This window comes from Cryptomeria japonica, chromosome 10, assembly GCF_030272615.1.
Source record: "Cryptomeria japonica chromosome 10, Sugi_1.0, whole genome shotgun sequence".
Lineage (NCBI taxonomy): Eukaryota > Viridiplantae > Streptophyta > Pinopsida > Cupressales > Cupressaceae > Cryptomeria > Cryptomeria japonica.
In genome coordinates, this window is record NC_081414.1 from 469,228,437 (window position 1) to 469,243,427 (window position 14,991).

Consider the following 14,991-nt stretch of genomic DNA (forward strand, 5'->3'; position numbering starts at 1 on the left):
AAAGTGGGCCAATGAGAATCAGACAGCTCTCGGGACTCCTACAGCTGTCTTTAGTGATGATGACATTGATTGGATTGACCAGGTAGATATAGAGGCTGAGGCTGTAGCCATGGCAGAGGAGGAGCAGAGAGCACGAGCAAAGACAGGAAATACTGAGACTCAGAGTGACACAGTTGTTCCTGATGTTGGTGAGCATGGCATGGTGTCACGGGGAGCGACTATGGCTGCTGAATCATCAAGGACCTACTTTAAACGCCTTCGCAGGGGGCCAGGGCAAGAGGGTGCACGGCCTTCTGAACCATAGGCTTGTACACTTGTAGTTGTATTTAGTATTTACTATTTACCTTTGGTATTTGTATGAAACATTTGATGATGATCATATGATGACATGGATATTTTATTCCATGAGTTTTGTAATATTGTATACATTTGACAATATTTATATATCTATGTTTGTTATTTTCTTCAGCTACAATTTGTGTTTATGCTTATGTGATTGATGTATACTTGTGTATGTAATCAAATGAGCTGAGTTTGATGATGTTTTTGTGTCTTTAAGGTGTATTCAATAAAGGGTGTCTGAAACAAGTTTTAAATCTTTAAAAATCTCTAAATTTCTTGAGTTTTTCACTTTCCCGAGTCCAATCGAGTCTGAGAGTCCGAGTCGGCCTTGCCAAGTCCGAGCCGAGTCCAAGTCCCGTTTCTTTGATCTAAATAGCTCATTAGCAGCCTTCTCTTGCCTCCTCTTCTAATTTTGGAAAAAAAAATTCATTCTTGGTCTCTTTCTCTCTTTTCTCTTGGCTCTCTCTTGCACTCTCAAGCTCTCATAGCTCTCTACGATACTCTTTCAGCAATATTTCCAACTCCCTTATCCTTTTTGGCTTCCTCAAGCCTTTCCAAGTAATATTGTTCTCGTTTTTCATTTTTATTACAAGCATCTATTTCATTATGCCTCAAACCACCTTGGGATTATCACATCCCCTCTCCCTCATTTTAGTTTATATTATTGCACATTAACAGTTCTAACCATTCCCAAACACACTTGGGATAGGAGCATTCACACACTCTTTCTTTTGTTTATCAATCTTGGCTACTATGAGGTAGAAATACCAAAGCAAGGATTTGGCTCAGGCAAATCCCTAAACAGCCCAAGATTTTTTCTCTTTTTTACTTGTGTTTGCAAGTATTCTGAGCATATAAATGGGACTGAAACTTGGCGTGGACTCGGCAAGGGTGACTCGACTCGGGACTAAAGACTCGGCAAAAAAACTTGATGCAGACACAGCAAAGTGGAAAACCCAAGAAATTTAGAGATTTTGAAGGATTTAAAACTTGTTTCATGCACCCTTTATTTAATAAACCTTAAAGGCACAATAACATCATCAAATAGAAGCTAATTTGATCACATACACAAGTATACATCAATCACATAAGTATAAACGCAAATTGTAGCTGAAGGAAATAGTAAACTTAGATATATAAATATTTTCAAATGTATACAAAACTCATGGAGTATAAAATCATGACATCAAATGTTCCACACAAATATCAAAACAATAACTACAAGTCTATGGCTCAAAGGAACCTGCATCCCTCCTACTAAGGCATCTAAGGTAGGTCCTGGATGATTCAGTAGCCATAGTCTCTATCTATGACTCCATGCCACCCTCACCAACATCAGTCGTGCATGTGTCTGCTTGTGCTCTAACCTCCTCCTTTGCCATGGCTACAACCTCAGCCTCTCTATTTGCTTGGTCGACCCAATCAAGGTCCTCATCACTAAAGACAAGATCCATAGCCTTAGCGATCCACACAAGGTGTTAGATGTGAGAAAAACCCAACAATAGAAGGGGTGCAGGAAAACGCAAGTGCATTTCCCCGTGGGCCAAAAGTGGGGATTCGAGGGCTATGCCCCTGAAAAAAAAAATTAAAGAAAACGTCAAAAAATGTTCGTTTTTGTCATTTTTTGAGATTTAAAAAAAAAAAAAAATTGTCTGGCCAAGTCGAAGCATAAGGACTTGTCGGGTCTGGGCTAAGTTTGTGAGTCCTTGGACTTGCCAGGACTCAGACAAGTCAGAGTCTGAGCCCTTGGGACTCGCATAGGGTCACCCGGCTTGGGACTCACCAAGTCCTAGCGAGTCCAGGATCTCTGATTCTGAGAGCACTCAACTGCACAGAGGTTTGCAAGTGCTTGTTTGTAAATTTATTTCTAATGTTTGTTTAAATCATTTAAATCTTATTGTTTGTATTTTTTCTTTGATGATTTCATTGTATGTATTTGTTGGTGTGTTTTCCATTTCTATCTTTGCAAGTTAGCTAAACAGCAAGGTTGGACTCTCACATTTTCTAGACATTTATCAAGACTCTATTCATATGGACAGCGCAACACACAAAAATTCACACAACATGCTAGCATCCTAGAAAGAGACCTCCAAATTTCAACATTGGGATCCCTATTATTTGTACCATAGTTCGTAGACTTGGACTCTAAGAGTACTCCACAAGCCCAAAATTGTTGACTAAGCAATTTAGAAAGTACTAAAAATTAAAATTTCTTAAAAAATAAATTTTTTTGCAAAATTCAATTACAAAATGTATTAAAATTAAAATTTACATCTCAAAAGAGAAAATGCATAGTTTTATAGCCAAAAAAACATGTTTTGACCAATGTTTTATCCACGTTGGCATTTTTACCCACGTTTTTCTTGTGTCTATATAAACTCGGGAGTTGAACTTGTAGAGAAAAAAAATAGAGTACTCCGCAACTTGGAGAGTACTCACAAAGTTTGCAAACTATAATTTGTACTTTTCATTTCTGTAGTTAAAAAGTTGTAATTATTTTTCTGTTAGTAGATATTTTCACCAAATTGTTTCTTTTAAGTGCCTCTAGTTAGTTACTTTTATCTTCCTATTTAAAATCAAGTTTCTAGAAAAGGATAATCAACACAGTTTTAAGTAGACTTAAAGATGCTCATTTATCCTAATGTAATTGGTGGAATTACTCTCAAAATAACTTAGTTTCCTTTCATTAGAATCAATTTTCATCCATTAAAATTTTATTTTAAGGTTTATAAAGCATAATCCTATTTAATCATCACACTATGTAACTAAAGATTGTCCATGCAATTAGCTTGCAAGTTTAATAGAATCTATATAATTAAACAAAATGTTTTGTATCCTAATATATACAAAAGGATAGACATCAATGGGGATGATCCAAATGAAATATTTGAATTGCGCTTATTGTCTTTTTTCATTATGAAAAAGAAAGGAGATTATCACCAAAAAAAATGCGTTTGTTGCTGGTCTAGATAAGCTTTTCAAAGTTAGCTTCTTGTTAATTGTTTTCCTTCTATGGAGGACATGCACAACCCTATCCAGAACCAAATTTGTGACCATAAATTAACACAATCTAGTTAAAGTAAAAAATAGCACTCTTCTTTTAGGACTAAGGTATGACCATGTTTATTTCACAAAGAAGAAATTAACATGCAAAGCAAAAATACCTGGTTGTTTAAAGTGTGATCTTTGTAGAATATTAACAAGGATATGAGTTGTGGGTTTATTGTGAAAATAATTATAAACAAATTTTGAAGGCAGATTTTCTTTGTCTTTGTCATTTTGTAGTTGAAATTTGTAGCCTTAGCATTTTGTTGTAATTTTTAAATAATATATATGCACATTAACAGTGCAAGCAATAAAAAATTTGTTGATTTATGTCAACTCTCATGTGAAAACTCAATTCAGCTTTAATACCATGTAATGAGGTTCTATAATGTACATGAGAATGCCTTATCATATGAATATTTGAAATTTCCTATATTTTTTAGGTTTGCTTATTTGTAAAATTATTGTCCCTTGCTATCCCCTAAAAAATGCTTGCTAAAAAAAGTCATCCTCGAGACACATCCCCCAATCCATGTTGCAAAAACTTTATGGAACAATGGTTTCTCCTTTTTGACATTTGCATGTATCACATTTTGCAACAATAAAAAAATATGTCATTTTTATACCAAACCAAAAAACAAGTGCATTTGTATCTTTTCGTAGTCTTTTAAGAATTTGGAGTGCCATATAAAAGGGGATGCAAGTAACTCCAATATCAATGGAGCCCAAAGAGTAACTCCAAAACTTATCGCCATTCCTATTAGGTCATCAAGTTTCCTAGAAAAGGCATCAACCACTACATTATCCTTCCCCATTCTGTAGAGGAGCTTCATAATCATATCCTAAAAGTTTGATGGTCCACCTTCATTGTCCTAGGGAGGAGACTTGTTCTAAGAAATATTTGAGGCTACAATGATAGGTTTTTAGATTAAAGTATTATCCCACTAGATATAGCCTCCATTTACTAACAACATGGATAATGACAAGCATCTCCTTCTCATAAGCAGATTTGGCAAAATTTTGTCTAGCCAATGCTCAACTAGTAGAGGCAAGCAATTGCCCTTCTTGCATTATGATGACTCCAATGTCATTGCCCAAAGTATCACCCTCAATGATAAAAGGTTTGGCAAAGTTTAGTGATGCAAAGATTTGAGTAGTGCACAAAGCATGCTTGAGAAATTTCAAAGCCTTCTCTTCAATTTTTAGGGTCGATTTTAGCTCTTTTGGCTGAAACTATATGCCTTAGATATTCGACCTTTGTTTACCCAGAGGAACACTTGTAATGCTTTGCAACAGCTAATTGTCTGAAAGAAATTAAAGGGTTTGATCAAGGTGAAGGAAGTGCTCTTCCCAAGTTCTATAACAAGAAGATGGTTATATCATAAAGTAGTCTTCAACATAAAAATGTAAATTAAAGACATAAAAACTGGAACTCTTTCAGCAATGTTAAAATTCAGAAATTGCAATGAAACGAGAACAAATCAATCACCATGAAATGAAGACAAGAATTTACAGTAGAGAAAGCCACGTATGGAAGAAAACTCCAGTAAAACATGAGCCAATTACTCACTTAAATCTGTAACTTCAAGACACATTACGATCTTAGACCTCTTGGACACGCAACCAACCCAAATCCACAACTCAATCCAATCCTTAAGATCTCTAGCAGACTCTCTAATACCTCATTGTTCTATTTTTTCCTAAACATTCTTTTTTCAACTGTGAATTCACTCAAATCCCCTTTTAGTCCCCGCCACATGCCTTCTGGCTTTACAGTGCAAAATAAAACATCAAAATTTGAAAGAATTGAGGAAACTGGAATTCTACAAGTCACTTTTTGTCATGTAATTTAAACCCATCACTTATTATTAGGGGTTGTTATGAAACCACTGCTGCTTTGATGAAACCACCACTAATGATTATGAAACTGCTTATTTAGACAAGACCAGAAACACTACTTTTTCTTGGTTTTCTCTTCTACTAAAGCCTGCCCTAAGATGTTCCATATTGTTGGTATAATTAAGGTATTTTACCTTGGTTATTTCTCACCTAAGTCCAAATTACACATCACTTAAGCTTACTTAGGGAATTACATAGGAGTAGTTGGAGCTTTTCCACTTTAAGTGGACTTGTCTTGTTGTTACCTTATCACATCCAACTTTCGTGGTTGCACTTTTCCACCTTTGATGGGTGATCCATCTTTAGTGGTGTTATCACACTATCACTTTTCCACTTTAGGTGGGATGACAGGTTTTCACTTTTTGTCTCATGTCATAAGATTATGACACTTGTCATAATCTTATGCACTCCTATGTTCTCACCTTGGCTATATAACCAAGGGGTCTCCTATTGTAATTCAATCCAATTGATCATATTGTATATCATCATTGATAGGAATACAGTTTATTCTTGTCATATTATTTCTCTCTTGTTAGTATTCTTTCCATTAGACCTCTAGATCTTGGATGGCTACCTTCATAGCCAATTCTTACACATCATCTTAAACATTCTCCAGCATCCAAGTGTCTAACTCTGTCCCCAGACCTCTTCTTCTTTACTGAATGTTACTTGAGTTGCTAACTTTACTGCCACGAAGTCAACTCAATCCTTTTATAAATCAATTCAAGGTATCAATGGTTTTCTAAAGACGAGGAGTTTAATTAAAGTGAAAGAGGTGAAAAGGGTAAATAGTAACTAAATAAGTTGTTTTGACTGAAGTAGTGTGGGTGGTGTATTAAATGTGATCGTTAGCACAAAAGACTGCTAAGTAAGGACTGCCATCAAAATGCTAGGTCATTTCATCAATGAAAAAGGTGAAAGTAGAGATGGATAGCAAGCATGGACATGAAGGGGTGCCAAGAATGTCTAAGGATATCCAGCAAGGATTGTGGAACTTCTGGATATCCAGTAAGGCTATGGAGTTTTAACAACCCTGAAATGTTCATGTTATAACAAATTTTAGAGGAAGATAAGGCAGAGATATAAGGTTTGGAGACATCACAAGAAAGAACAAAGAGGTCACATTGGTAATCTTTCTTGGTGAAGACCAAAAAACTACCTTCACCTTTTTTATTTTACAAAGAGGCCAAACAATCACGCATACCAATGTATCAGACTTAGTTAATTTTTGATGGACATGAGAATATTGGGAACCCGTGTACCTCTTGGAGCTAGATGGGTGTCACAACAGTTCAATTGAACTTCGACTTAGTCAAATTTCAACTTTTTGAGATGTGAGAGTGTTGAATTTCAACAAGTAGTGTAGATGTACAAGACAACCATCAAGTTCCAATAAGTCAACAAAACCTTTGAAACTTTTCAAGAATGATTGACAAAAATGACATTTCTTATGGTTGCTTGGGACGTTAATGAGAACCACCAACTTGACTTACTGGTTACAAGTTTAATTCCCAATGTGTGCGTCAATTATATGTAAAAGCATAGCTCAAAAATTTGTACATGTAGATACTTCTTGGGAGGTCACCCATCCTAGTGCCAATTTGGATTGAGCAACTTAACTCAAGTTATTGCTCCAAAGAAAAAACTCTTTAGGGGGAGGGCACGTTTAAGTAGCGTACCTAGACACAACATGGTATTAGGAGTATGTTATGGCCCATTTGGTTTTGAAGACCATGGTTGATGTATTAGTTTAGTAGGGACAATATTATGTCATGTTTTGTTTATATTGGTACACATTTATGTCATTAAGAAGGGTTTTCTTCCCACCTTGACTATAAATTTAGGAAATCAAAAACCCCTACACGTGTATCTATTTGCCACTTGATATCTATATAACACAGAAAGTCGTCACTTTGTAACCTCTTTAAGTATGTTTTAGTCAGATTAGCAAGTGTAAATCCATACCAGGAATGTGGGTACTCTATTGTACATTTCAGTGTTTTATCTTCAGCTTATATATTTTGTGAAGTATATTTTCATTCTCTTCAGAACATTGCACACTTTAACTAGCTTGTTGCTTATTGGGTGGTGCTTCTTTCACCATCTAAATATTTCCTCCAATGGCCTCCTTTGGAAACTCCCAAAGGCTTTCTAAGGAGATTCCAAGGCAATATAGCATGGTTCAAGAGGGACGAGTACTACAAAACAACATAAATCCCTATGGGGAGAGATTCTGCTAGGCCACCTCTTAGCTCATCTCGCAGGCACCTCAGATCTAAAGGCAGTTGTAACTTGTCTCAAAATGCTCATTCAAATTGGAAAATAGCTCCTTTGAAGAATTCTTGCCAATCCTCCTTGCCATTTCAAAGGGGAATGTCACCAAGAATAGGGAATATCAGCAACTAGGGCACTGGTACCAATGGTGTTTGGTTTGTTAACAACCCAAACCCTTAGCCAATGCAATTTGAAACTTACCAGCTTAATCATTATCGTGACCATCTACCTTGTTGGTACTTATACCTCTTGTATGAATATAGGCATGTAGTAACCAATTGTCTCTCCAATACATCGGCTGGATGTCCAGCAAAATCCTATTGGATGTTTCTTGATTCCTCCTAGGTTTTTTCAACCAAACCTGCTTAGGCCAAAACATTTTACCCTAGATATTTTATCAGATCTTGCAATGCTCTTGTGGTGACTTGTAGTGATGGTGGGAGATAATATTGGTGGTTTTCCTTCCTCCACTCTAAGCATTGATATAGACATGCAATGACTCCAAATTCCTGCCATGATCTTCATACTTGTTCTTTGCCATCTTCTTTCTCCCCATTTCTATGTGGTGCCAAATTTCAGCAACACCTCTGAATATTCAAGGGCTGTGGCTCCAGCTCAATACACCCAAACAGCAGAATCAATGATAAGGAACCTATTGTCCATTATGTTGCCTCAAGAGCTATACAAAACTTACATTTTTGGTCTGGGGGTAGGAATGGAAGTCCTGTTTATACAAATCCCAGCCCAGGACTGTTATACCTCACCAGATCCCTCAAAAGAGAAAGTAATACACTGGAGACCCACACCTCGACGCTTACTAGCTCTCCTCTTGCCCTCTCATCCCCCATAGGAGGGGATAATCCTTAAATCAAATGGGTGTTCAGAATACAACCATCCTGAATCACACAGATCTATCCTCCAGGACAATCTGGTACTAGTCCTTGGTCTCCTGGGAATAAGCAAAGCATCATTCTCAGCAAAGAGCTAACTGTTTGGGCCCATCTGCATGTATGCTCTGTAAAGTTCTTGGCTTATACACACTTTTTGAACAACCTAACACAGCATATTGTCAAAAAGTAGCTCTTTTAGTTTTATTTAAGTTGTAAGCTCATTCAATGTAACATCCTCTCTGCAGACTTTCCCTTGTATCTGGCTGTACTTCTCACCTATAGTGGGATTTCGTAAAAATCTTTCCTTCTCAATAAATTATTGGCTTTTATTCAAAAATAATGCAGATTTATGTGGAATTTGTTAACTTGATGGCTGTATCATATCCCTTTTTCGATATGCCTAGGCACCATCCCATCCTGGCAGGCTAAAATGGGCGTGCTTTGCACAATCCCATTTTTTAGACAGAAGCTCTTTACATGGATTTATACTTTAAAAATCTGAATCTTTACCAAATTGGTATCAGAGCAAGGTTAAGATTTGTTTATTGAGCAAGAATTCTTTATTGTATATCTCTTTATATTCCTCCTGGCAATCAAAAAAACAGGCATGCTAAATTACACCTCAGATTTACAGCTCCAAGTTTTAGCCTTTAACTGCCTTTTAACTGAATGAAATCAGAATTGAAAAACTGTATGATACTTCAACAATAACTCATAAGATAAAGCCTTTCAGGAAGATATTCAAAAGCATTTTTTATTAATCAGAAACGAACAACACTATAGAAAGACTGAAAGCTTTGACCATTGCTCAAAATGAAGGGCAAAAAAAATTTGTAGAAATATCAATTTTATGCTCTCCAACATCAGACATCAATGAGAAATTTAATTAGGACTTACTTTGTTGCTGACTGAAGAGCCTCAAAACTAGATACACGCCGCATAGTTGCTGCAATGCAGTAAAATATAAATAGCTTAAATAAGCATTTGCAGTCAATGATTACAACAAAGAATACTGGTCTCAACACCTGAATTGTTAATACATGTAAAAGAACTCTAAATAACTGATCAAAAGGTTCTCTTCCTCAAAAAACACAAAAAGAGTAATAATGATAACAATTACAAAATGTTTTCAATTTTTTAACCACAAATGTGATGCTTGCAATTTTTCATTATAGAGTTTTTTGGGTCATAAATCTGCTCAGGTATCCTCACCATTTTGCTGTCCATACAAATTGATCATGATAAGAGTCTAATAAGTTGGATCTTAAACAAATCCATTTAAACTTAAAATCACTATACCCTCATTATTATAACTATTTTTCAAAAAGAACATAAAATTCTCTTTCCAATGAATCAAAGATCATTTTAATTAGAAACCTACACAGAGCAAACAACTTTCTGCAAAATTCTACCCTAATTTCAAACTGAAGAAACTCGTCAAAAACCAGAATCACTGAGTCAACTTTACATCATCATATCTATCTAGATACTATTTAAAATCTTCACTGTGACCACTTTTTAGAAAGCTCGCAAAATTCTCTTTCCAAGGAATTCACAATTGCATTAATTGGAGAAATGTGTGAGGTACACAACCTTCTGCAATATAGGCAGCTAGTTTGGAAAAATAATCAGCAAAAATTTACTCCCAATTTGCCCAAATTGAAGCTCTAACACCAAATAATAAGATCTTGCAAAAATAATAGGAATACTCCAAATAATATCCAATATACTTAGAAATAGTTCAAACCTTTAAGGTAGGGCAACACGCAACACTAGGCAATGCTCCTTATGGAAGAAGCCACTCCACACTATACCTCCATTTTGAGATCCTAACACATGCAACACTTAGCTTGATATATTTATAGATCTAACTGCATAAAAAATTTCCAACATCAATGTTTTGGATCATACTCTATGATCCATCATCAAGATGAAAGGGCTAGAGAAAAGAAGTGAGAGGGTGGTAGCAGACTGCAATCACTAAATAGATGCAAGGAAAGGTGGCACGGGATTCAAGAACCAAGAAGGGAGGTTTGAAAAAACTCAACTTAAAAAATAGAAATAAGTAAATATAAACTAAACATGTACACCAAATAAGTATTTGATATCATCCTAAGAAGACTATTAGTTCTCTAATTAAATCCTACTCCAGACAGAATTGAGATCTCCTGGAGAATGAGACCTGGCAGATTAGAGTTAACAATCCAATCAGACTGTTCCAAAAGAGTGATTCTATTGTTTTCAATAAGGATGAGATTGGGTGGATCAGAGCTAACAATCCAGTCTCAACACTGTTTCAAAAGAGTGCTTCTGCTGTTCCCAATACGGGGAATATAAATATAAAGCACATAGGATATTTCTTAAAATTCATAAAAGAATAGAATGGAAAAGAAAAATGACAAATGACAACAAACCTGGAGGGGTCTCTTAGAAGATGAAAAGGTAAATGCATTCTTACCTCCCGAAATCCCTGGAAAATGGTGCTTCCACATGGAACCAACTTGCATGGGAACCCGAGAAGAACCAAATCTTTTTTTTTTGCAATTACCTTGTCCTTGAGATATCAATATTTGTTGGAAGCACCAATCCCTCTGTTAGTCCAAACTATAATACACATTATGGGGTAGCATTATTCGGATGTGGGGGAAAAGGGGATTTAGAAATGCCTGCCTTGGTAACTAAAATTGTCCTTGTCAAAGCTAAAGTTGGATTTGTAACTTTAGAAGTCAAATCTGCAAGTGCTCCTCAAATTTGTGGAAACGTGTGTTCTTCATTAAGCATCTGATGCTTTAGTAAATGAAACTAACCATACATTTCCAAAGTAGGAGATTTGTACATATGAGATCTATTTGCAAAGAGTGGTGGCTTTTATTTTCCCAGCTCTCACTTTGGGTGTTGAAATATCTTCTACTATAAATTGGAGGTGTTCTGAAACTTTATCTTTGTAATTCAAGAAAATTGTTCCTTTAGGTCCTAGAACTTGTCACGAGTGTCATTGACCTCCATTATCTCTGGGGCCTCTGCTTTTATCTCTTTGGTGCTGGATCTGCTAATGCTGCAAAAAAATTCTAAGTTACCGGTTCGGGTTCGGATTCGAGTTCGGATTTGGGTACGGATTCGCGGATTCGGCAAAAAAAAAAAAAATCTTGGGTATGGGTATGGGTTCGTCCGTACATATATATATATATTTTTTAATTATATATTATATATATATATATATATACCCATATATTATATATATGTTCAATATATACAATCCATACAAAAATAAAATATACAATGTGACTTTCCATACATAAATCATAAATCATAAATCATAAATCCATAATTATTAATTGCCAATGCCAATAAATATTCATATATTGCAAATGTAATCAGTAAACTAATAACTAAAGTCTAATATCATATTCATAATTTGCAAAAAAGATAATATTCAAGTTTCAAGTCTTTTTTAAAAAGTCATAAAGGGGCGAATTAGAGTTTTATTATAAAAAAACTATTTAAAAAGTCTTTTTTTTTTGTTTTCTATTGTTTTTTTGACCCATGGCCCTGTTTTTTGGAAACCATGGGCCTAGGTTCACACGGGTCCTCCTGGGTTCACCCGGGTCCTCCTGGGTTCGACCTGGGTTCCACCCGGGTTCGACCAAGTGGTCGGGTTCCTTGTGGGTCATGCGACGCAGGACCCACAGGTCACCCGGCCACTTGGGAAGGACCCGAGAGGAACCCAAGAAGAACCCGGGGAGAACCAGGACCGGGCAAGAACCAGAACCCGAACCCAGGCCAAAAGGGGAAGAACCAATAACTTAGAAAAAATTGGTAAGATTAGGTGATTCTTTTGTATTCATAGCTTTTCTCCTTGCCTTTTCCTGTAGATACTTGCTAAAATGATATTTTTTCTTGCTGACTGTTGAGGATGGAAAGTCGTGGGGTTCAATCTTTGGCTTGGCAATGTGTGGGCTGAAATTACTCTACTGGCTATTATTGGTTGGCAAGATCCATTTTGTAATGTGATTGTCAATAATATGTGTCTTGGGAGGAGCAAAGTCTTGCCTAGTGGACATGCTCATGCCAGATGCTGAAGTGAAAAGGGATGTTTCCATATTCTAACATCTGCACCCATGGTTTTAAAACTCAGTGAGTACTCACAAGGGTTTAAGGAAAACAAGTAAATCACGCTCAAACTTGCTACTTGGTAGAAACAGTTTTCAAAGAGTTTTTAGAGTACAATGGTCAACTCTGAGTGCATTTATGGTGTAAAACCTGCTCTGAGTACACTCATACTTTTTCATCTGCCCCACGCGTTCAATTTTTCAATCGTGCATTTTCACTCAGTTGTGTATGCTTCTTCTCTGTTCTATGTGACCCATCTACTTGCACACACTTGCAATTCACATGCCTGCAACCCATGTGCCTGCTGCTCCTAGGGAAGGAACTACTTCTGCATTTGCTACTACAACCCAAGCCTGCAATTTTACTCTGCTGTTCCAACATAACCCAGCCCAGCAGCTCTGCAGGTTTGGCCACCCTAATTATTCAGTTCTGTGTCTACAATTTGAGTATCATTTCTGGCCTATGATTGAATGCCTATATTTCAGAGGGATTTGGATAAAACTTACATTTTTTAACGGAATTTGAGTAATTATTTAAGCTGTTGAATCACTAAAACCAAGTCAAATTTGGTCTGCAAAGTTTTTGCCAAGTCCAAGTTTTCAGACTATGGCTGCACCCATTCAATACCTCTAGAAAAACCAGAACTAACCGATCAGGAAGAGGTTTATCCACATCCACGTTGACATATACTTGTGTGTAGCCAACCGCTCCTAGGTTCTTTGTGAGTTCAAACTCCATAATGTATTCTGCTATGGCATTTCCTAGTTTCTTCTGAGCTAGTTCTTGTTGAAATTCACTAGGAAGTGAGAGAAGCCTCGCCCATACTGGAACAGTACTGGGTAGATCTCTGGAGACAAACATTTCATTCAGAGGCCAAATTTCTTCAAGATCCAGGGCCATCCTTGGAAGACTTGATCTTTCTCTTGTTTGGAAAAGAAACTGGTCAAAACATACACTGGCATTATTATAATTTTGAACTCCCATGGAGTCTAAGGGTTTCCAGCTAAGAGCTTTATTGAATCCAGATCAGTAAAGTTTTGAGTACAAGAAATGCCCCAAGAAATTGCATTTCAAAGTTTTCCCCTTGAGGAGATAAAGTTTGTCCTCAATTTCTTCAATATAAATGGGTATCTGTGAAGGAACTGCATTTTTATATAGCAACTGTTTCCTTTTGTCCTAGGAAAGTTTGGACTGTCAATTAACCTTTTTGCATGTGTAATGTCCCCATTTTAGCCTGACATCAGATGATGTGTCGTTAACCCGTTTTGCCTTGGTCTCGAGGGCTAACCAGGACTTTGCAGGGATCAATAAAGGATTTGGCCCAGCCAATTTCAGTTTCAGGCCAATCGGAGGTGTTTTCGCAGGGTTATACTAACTATTTATAGTAAGTCAGTTGTGGCTCAGTGGCCGGAAATATTTGATGCATTTTATAATGCCAATATTTATGGTGATCAATATTTGTCATCAGGTTTGCAAATCTAATGAGCCATTATTTAATTGAGCGATTAAGTTAAAAATTACTAAAGTTAAATTTAAATATTTAACTTAAGTGATTATTAAAAGCTGGGACTAATGTTTAAAGGGAAAATATTAAAAATTTAAAAGTCCCCTTTAAATGGAAGACATAAGAATTTAATGTTATTTTATTATAGCATACTTTAATCCCTCATTTGTGGTGAATTGGGAATCGTGCCCAAAAGAAGTTATAAAAGAGAGTTTGAAAAGCAATAATGGCATCTTGGAAATTGTGTCTTGGGATTTGTATTTCTGAAAGTAGTTCTGGAAATCTTTTGGCTCTTGAGGACAAAATCCCTCATGGCTAACATTTCCTACACCTGTGAAAATCAGCCCTGGGAAATCTTCAAACAAAATTGCAGAGATTGATTATCATGGCTTAGTATTTATTCTACACTGGATTGAAGCTCAGCCAAGGGAACTCACAGGGGTTCACTGACTGATAAGAAGATATTTTGAAATTAATGGAAGGGCAGTATTATAATAATCACTCATATTTTCGTCCAGCTGAAGAGAACACAGGTTATTGAGACTGGCGATTAATAGTACCCAGCGCTGAAGATCATGCTGCAGGCTGTTTGAACTTGGCAGGGAGTTAATGCTAGCACCAGTCAGCATTGTCACGGCCCATCTGGAAGAATGCACGAGGGTTTCCAACATTGCTGCAGCACACAGTGACTGGGACGAACAGTCAGTCATAAACCACGCATACCCTTAGGCGTTTTCAGTGAAGTTGCAGGGAGGTGGGTTTGGAGTGCTGCTGGAGACTGAGGGAAGGAGACGTCTAGCAGAGGTATAGCACTAACCATCATTGTGGCTGGGACGTAAAATATGTAGGAGGTTTGTAGCCATTATCCACAGTGAAGAACCATCTTGTAGCTGGAAAAAACAACAAAATTCCAGGTTCCAAATTGTC

At 36.6% G+C, this 14,991-nt stretch overlaps 1 protein-coding gene across 1 annotated transcript in view; it reads right to left on the reverse strand.

The window, feature by feature from the left end:
• LOC131063382 (uncharacterized) overlaps nt 1-14,991 on the reverse strand; it is a 52,843-nt gene that overhangs the window by 18,574 nt on the left and 19,278 nt on the right. The window contains exon 9 of the mRNA XM_057997184.2: nt 9,348-9,396. Coding sequence (XP_057853167.1) covers nt 9,348-9,396 — 49 coding nt within the window. The remainder of the gene's footprint in view (nt 1-9,347; nt 9,397-14,991) is intronic.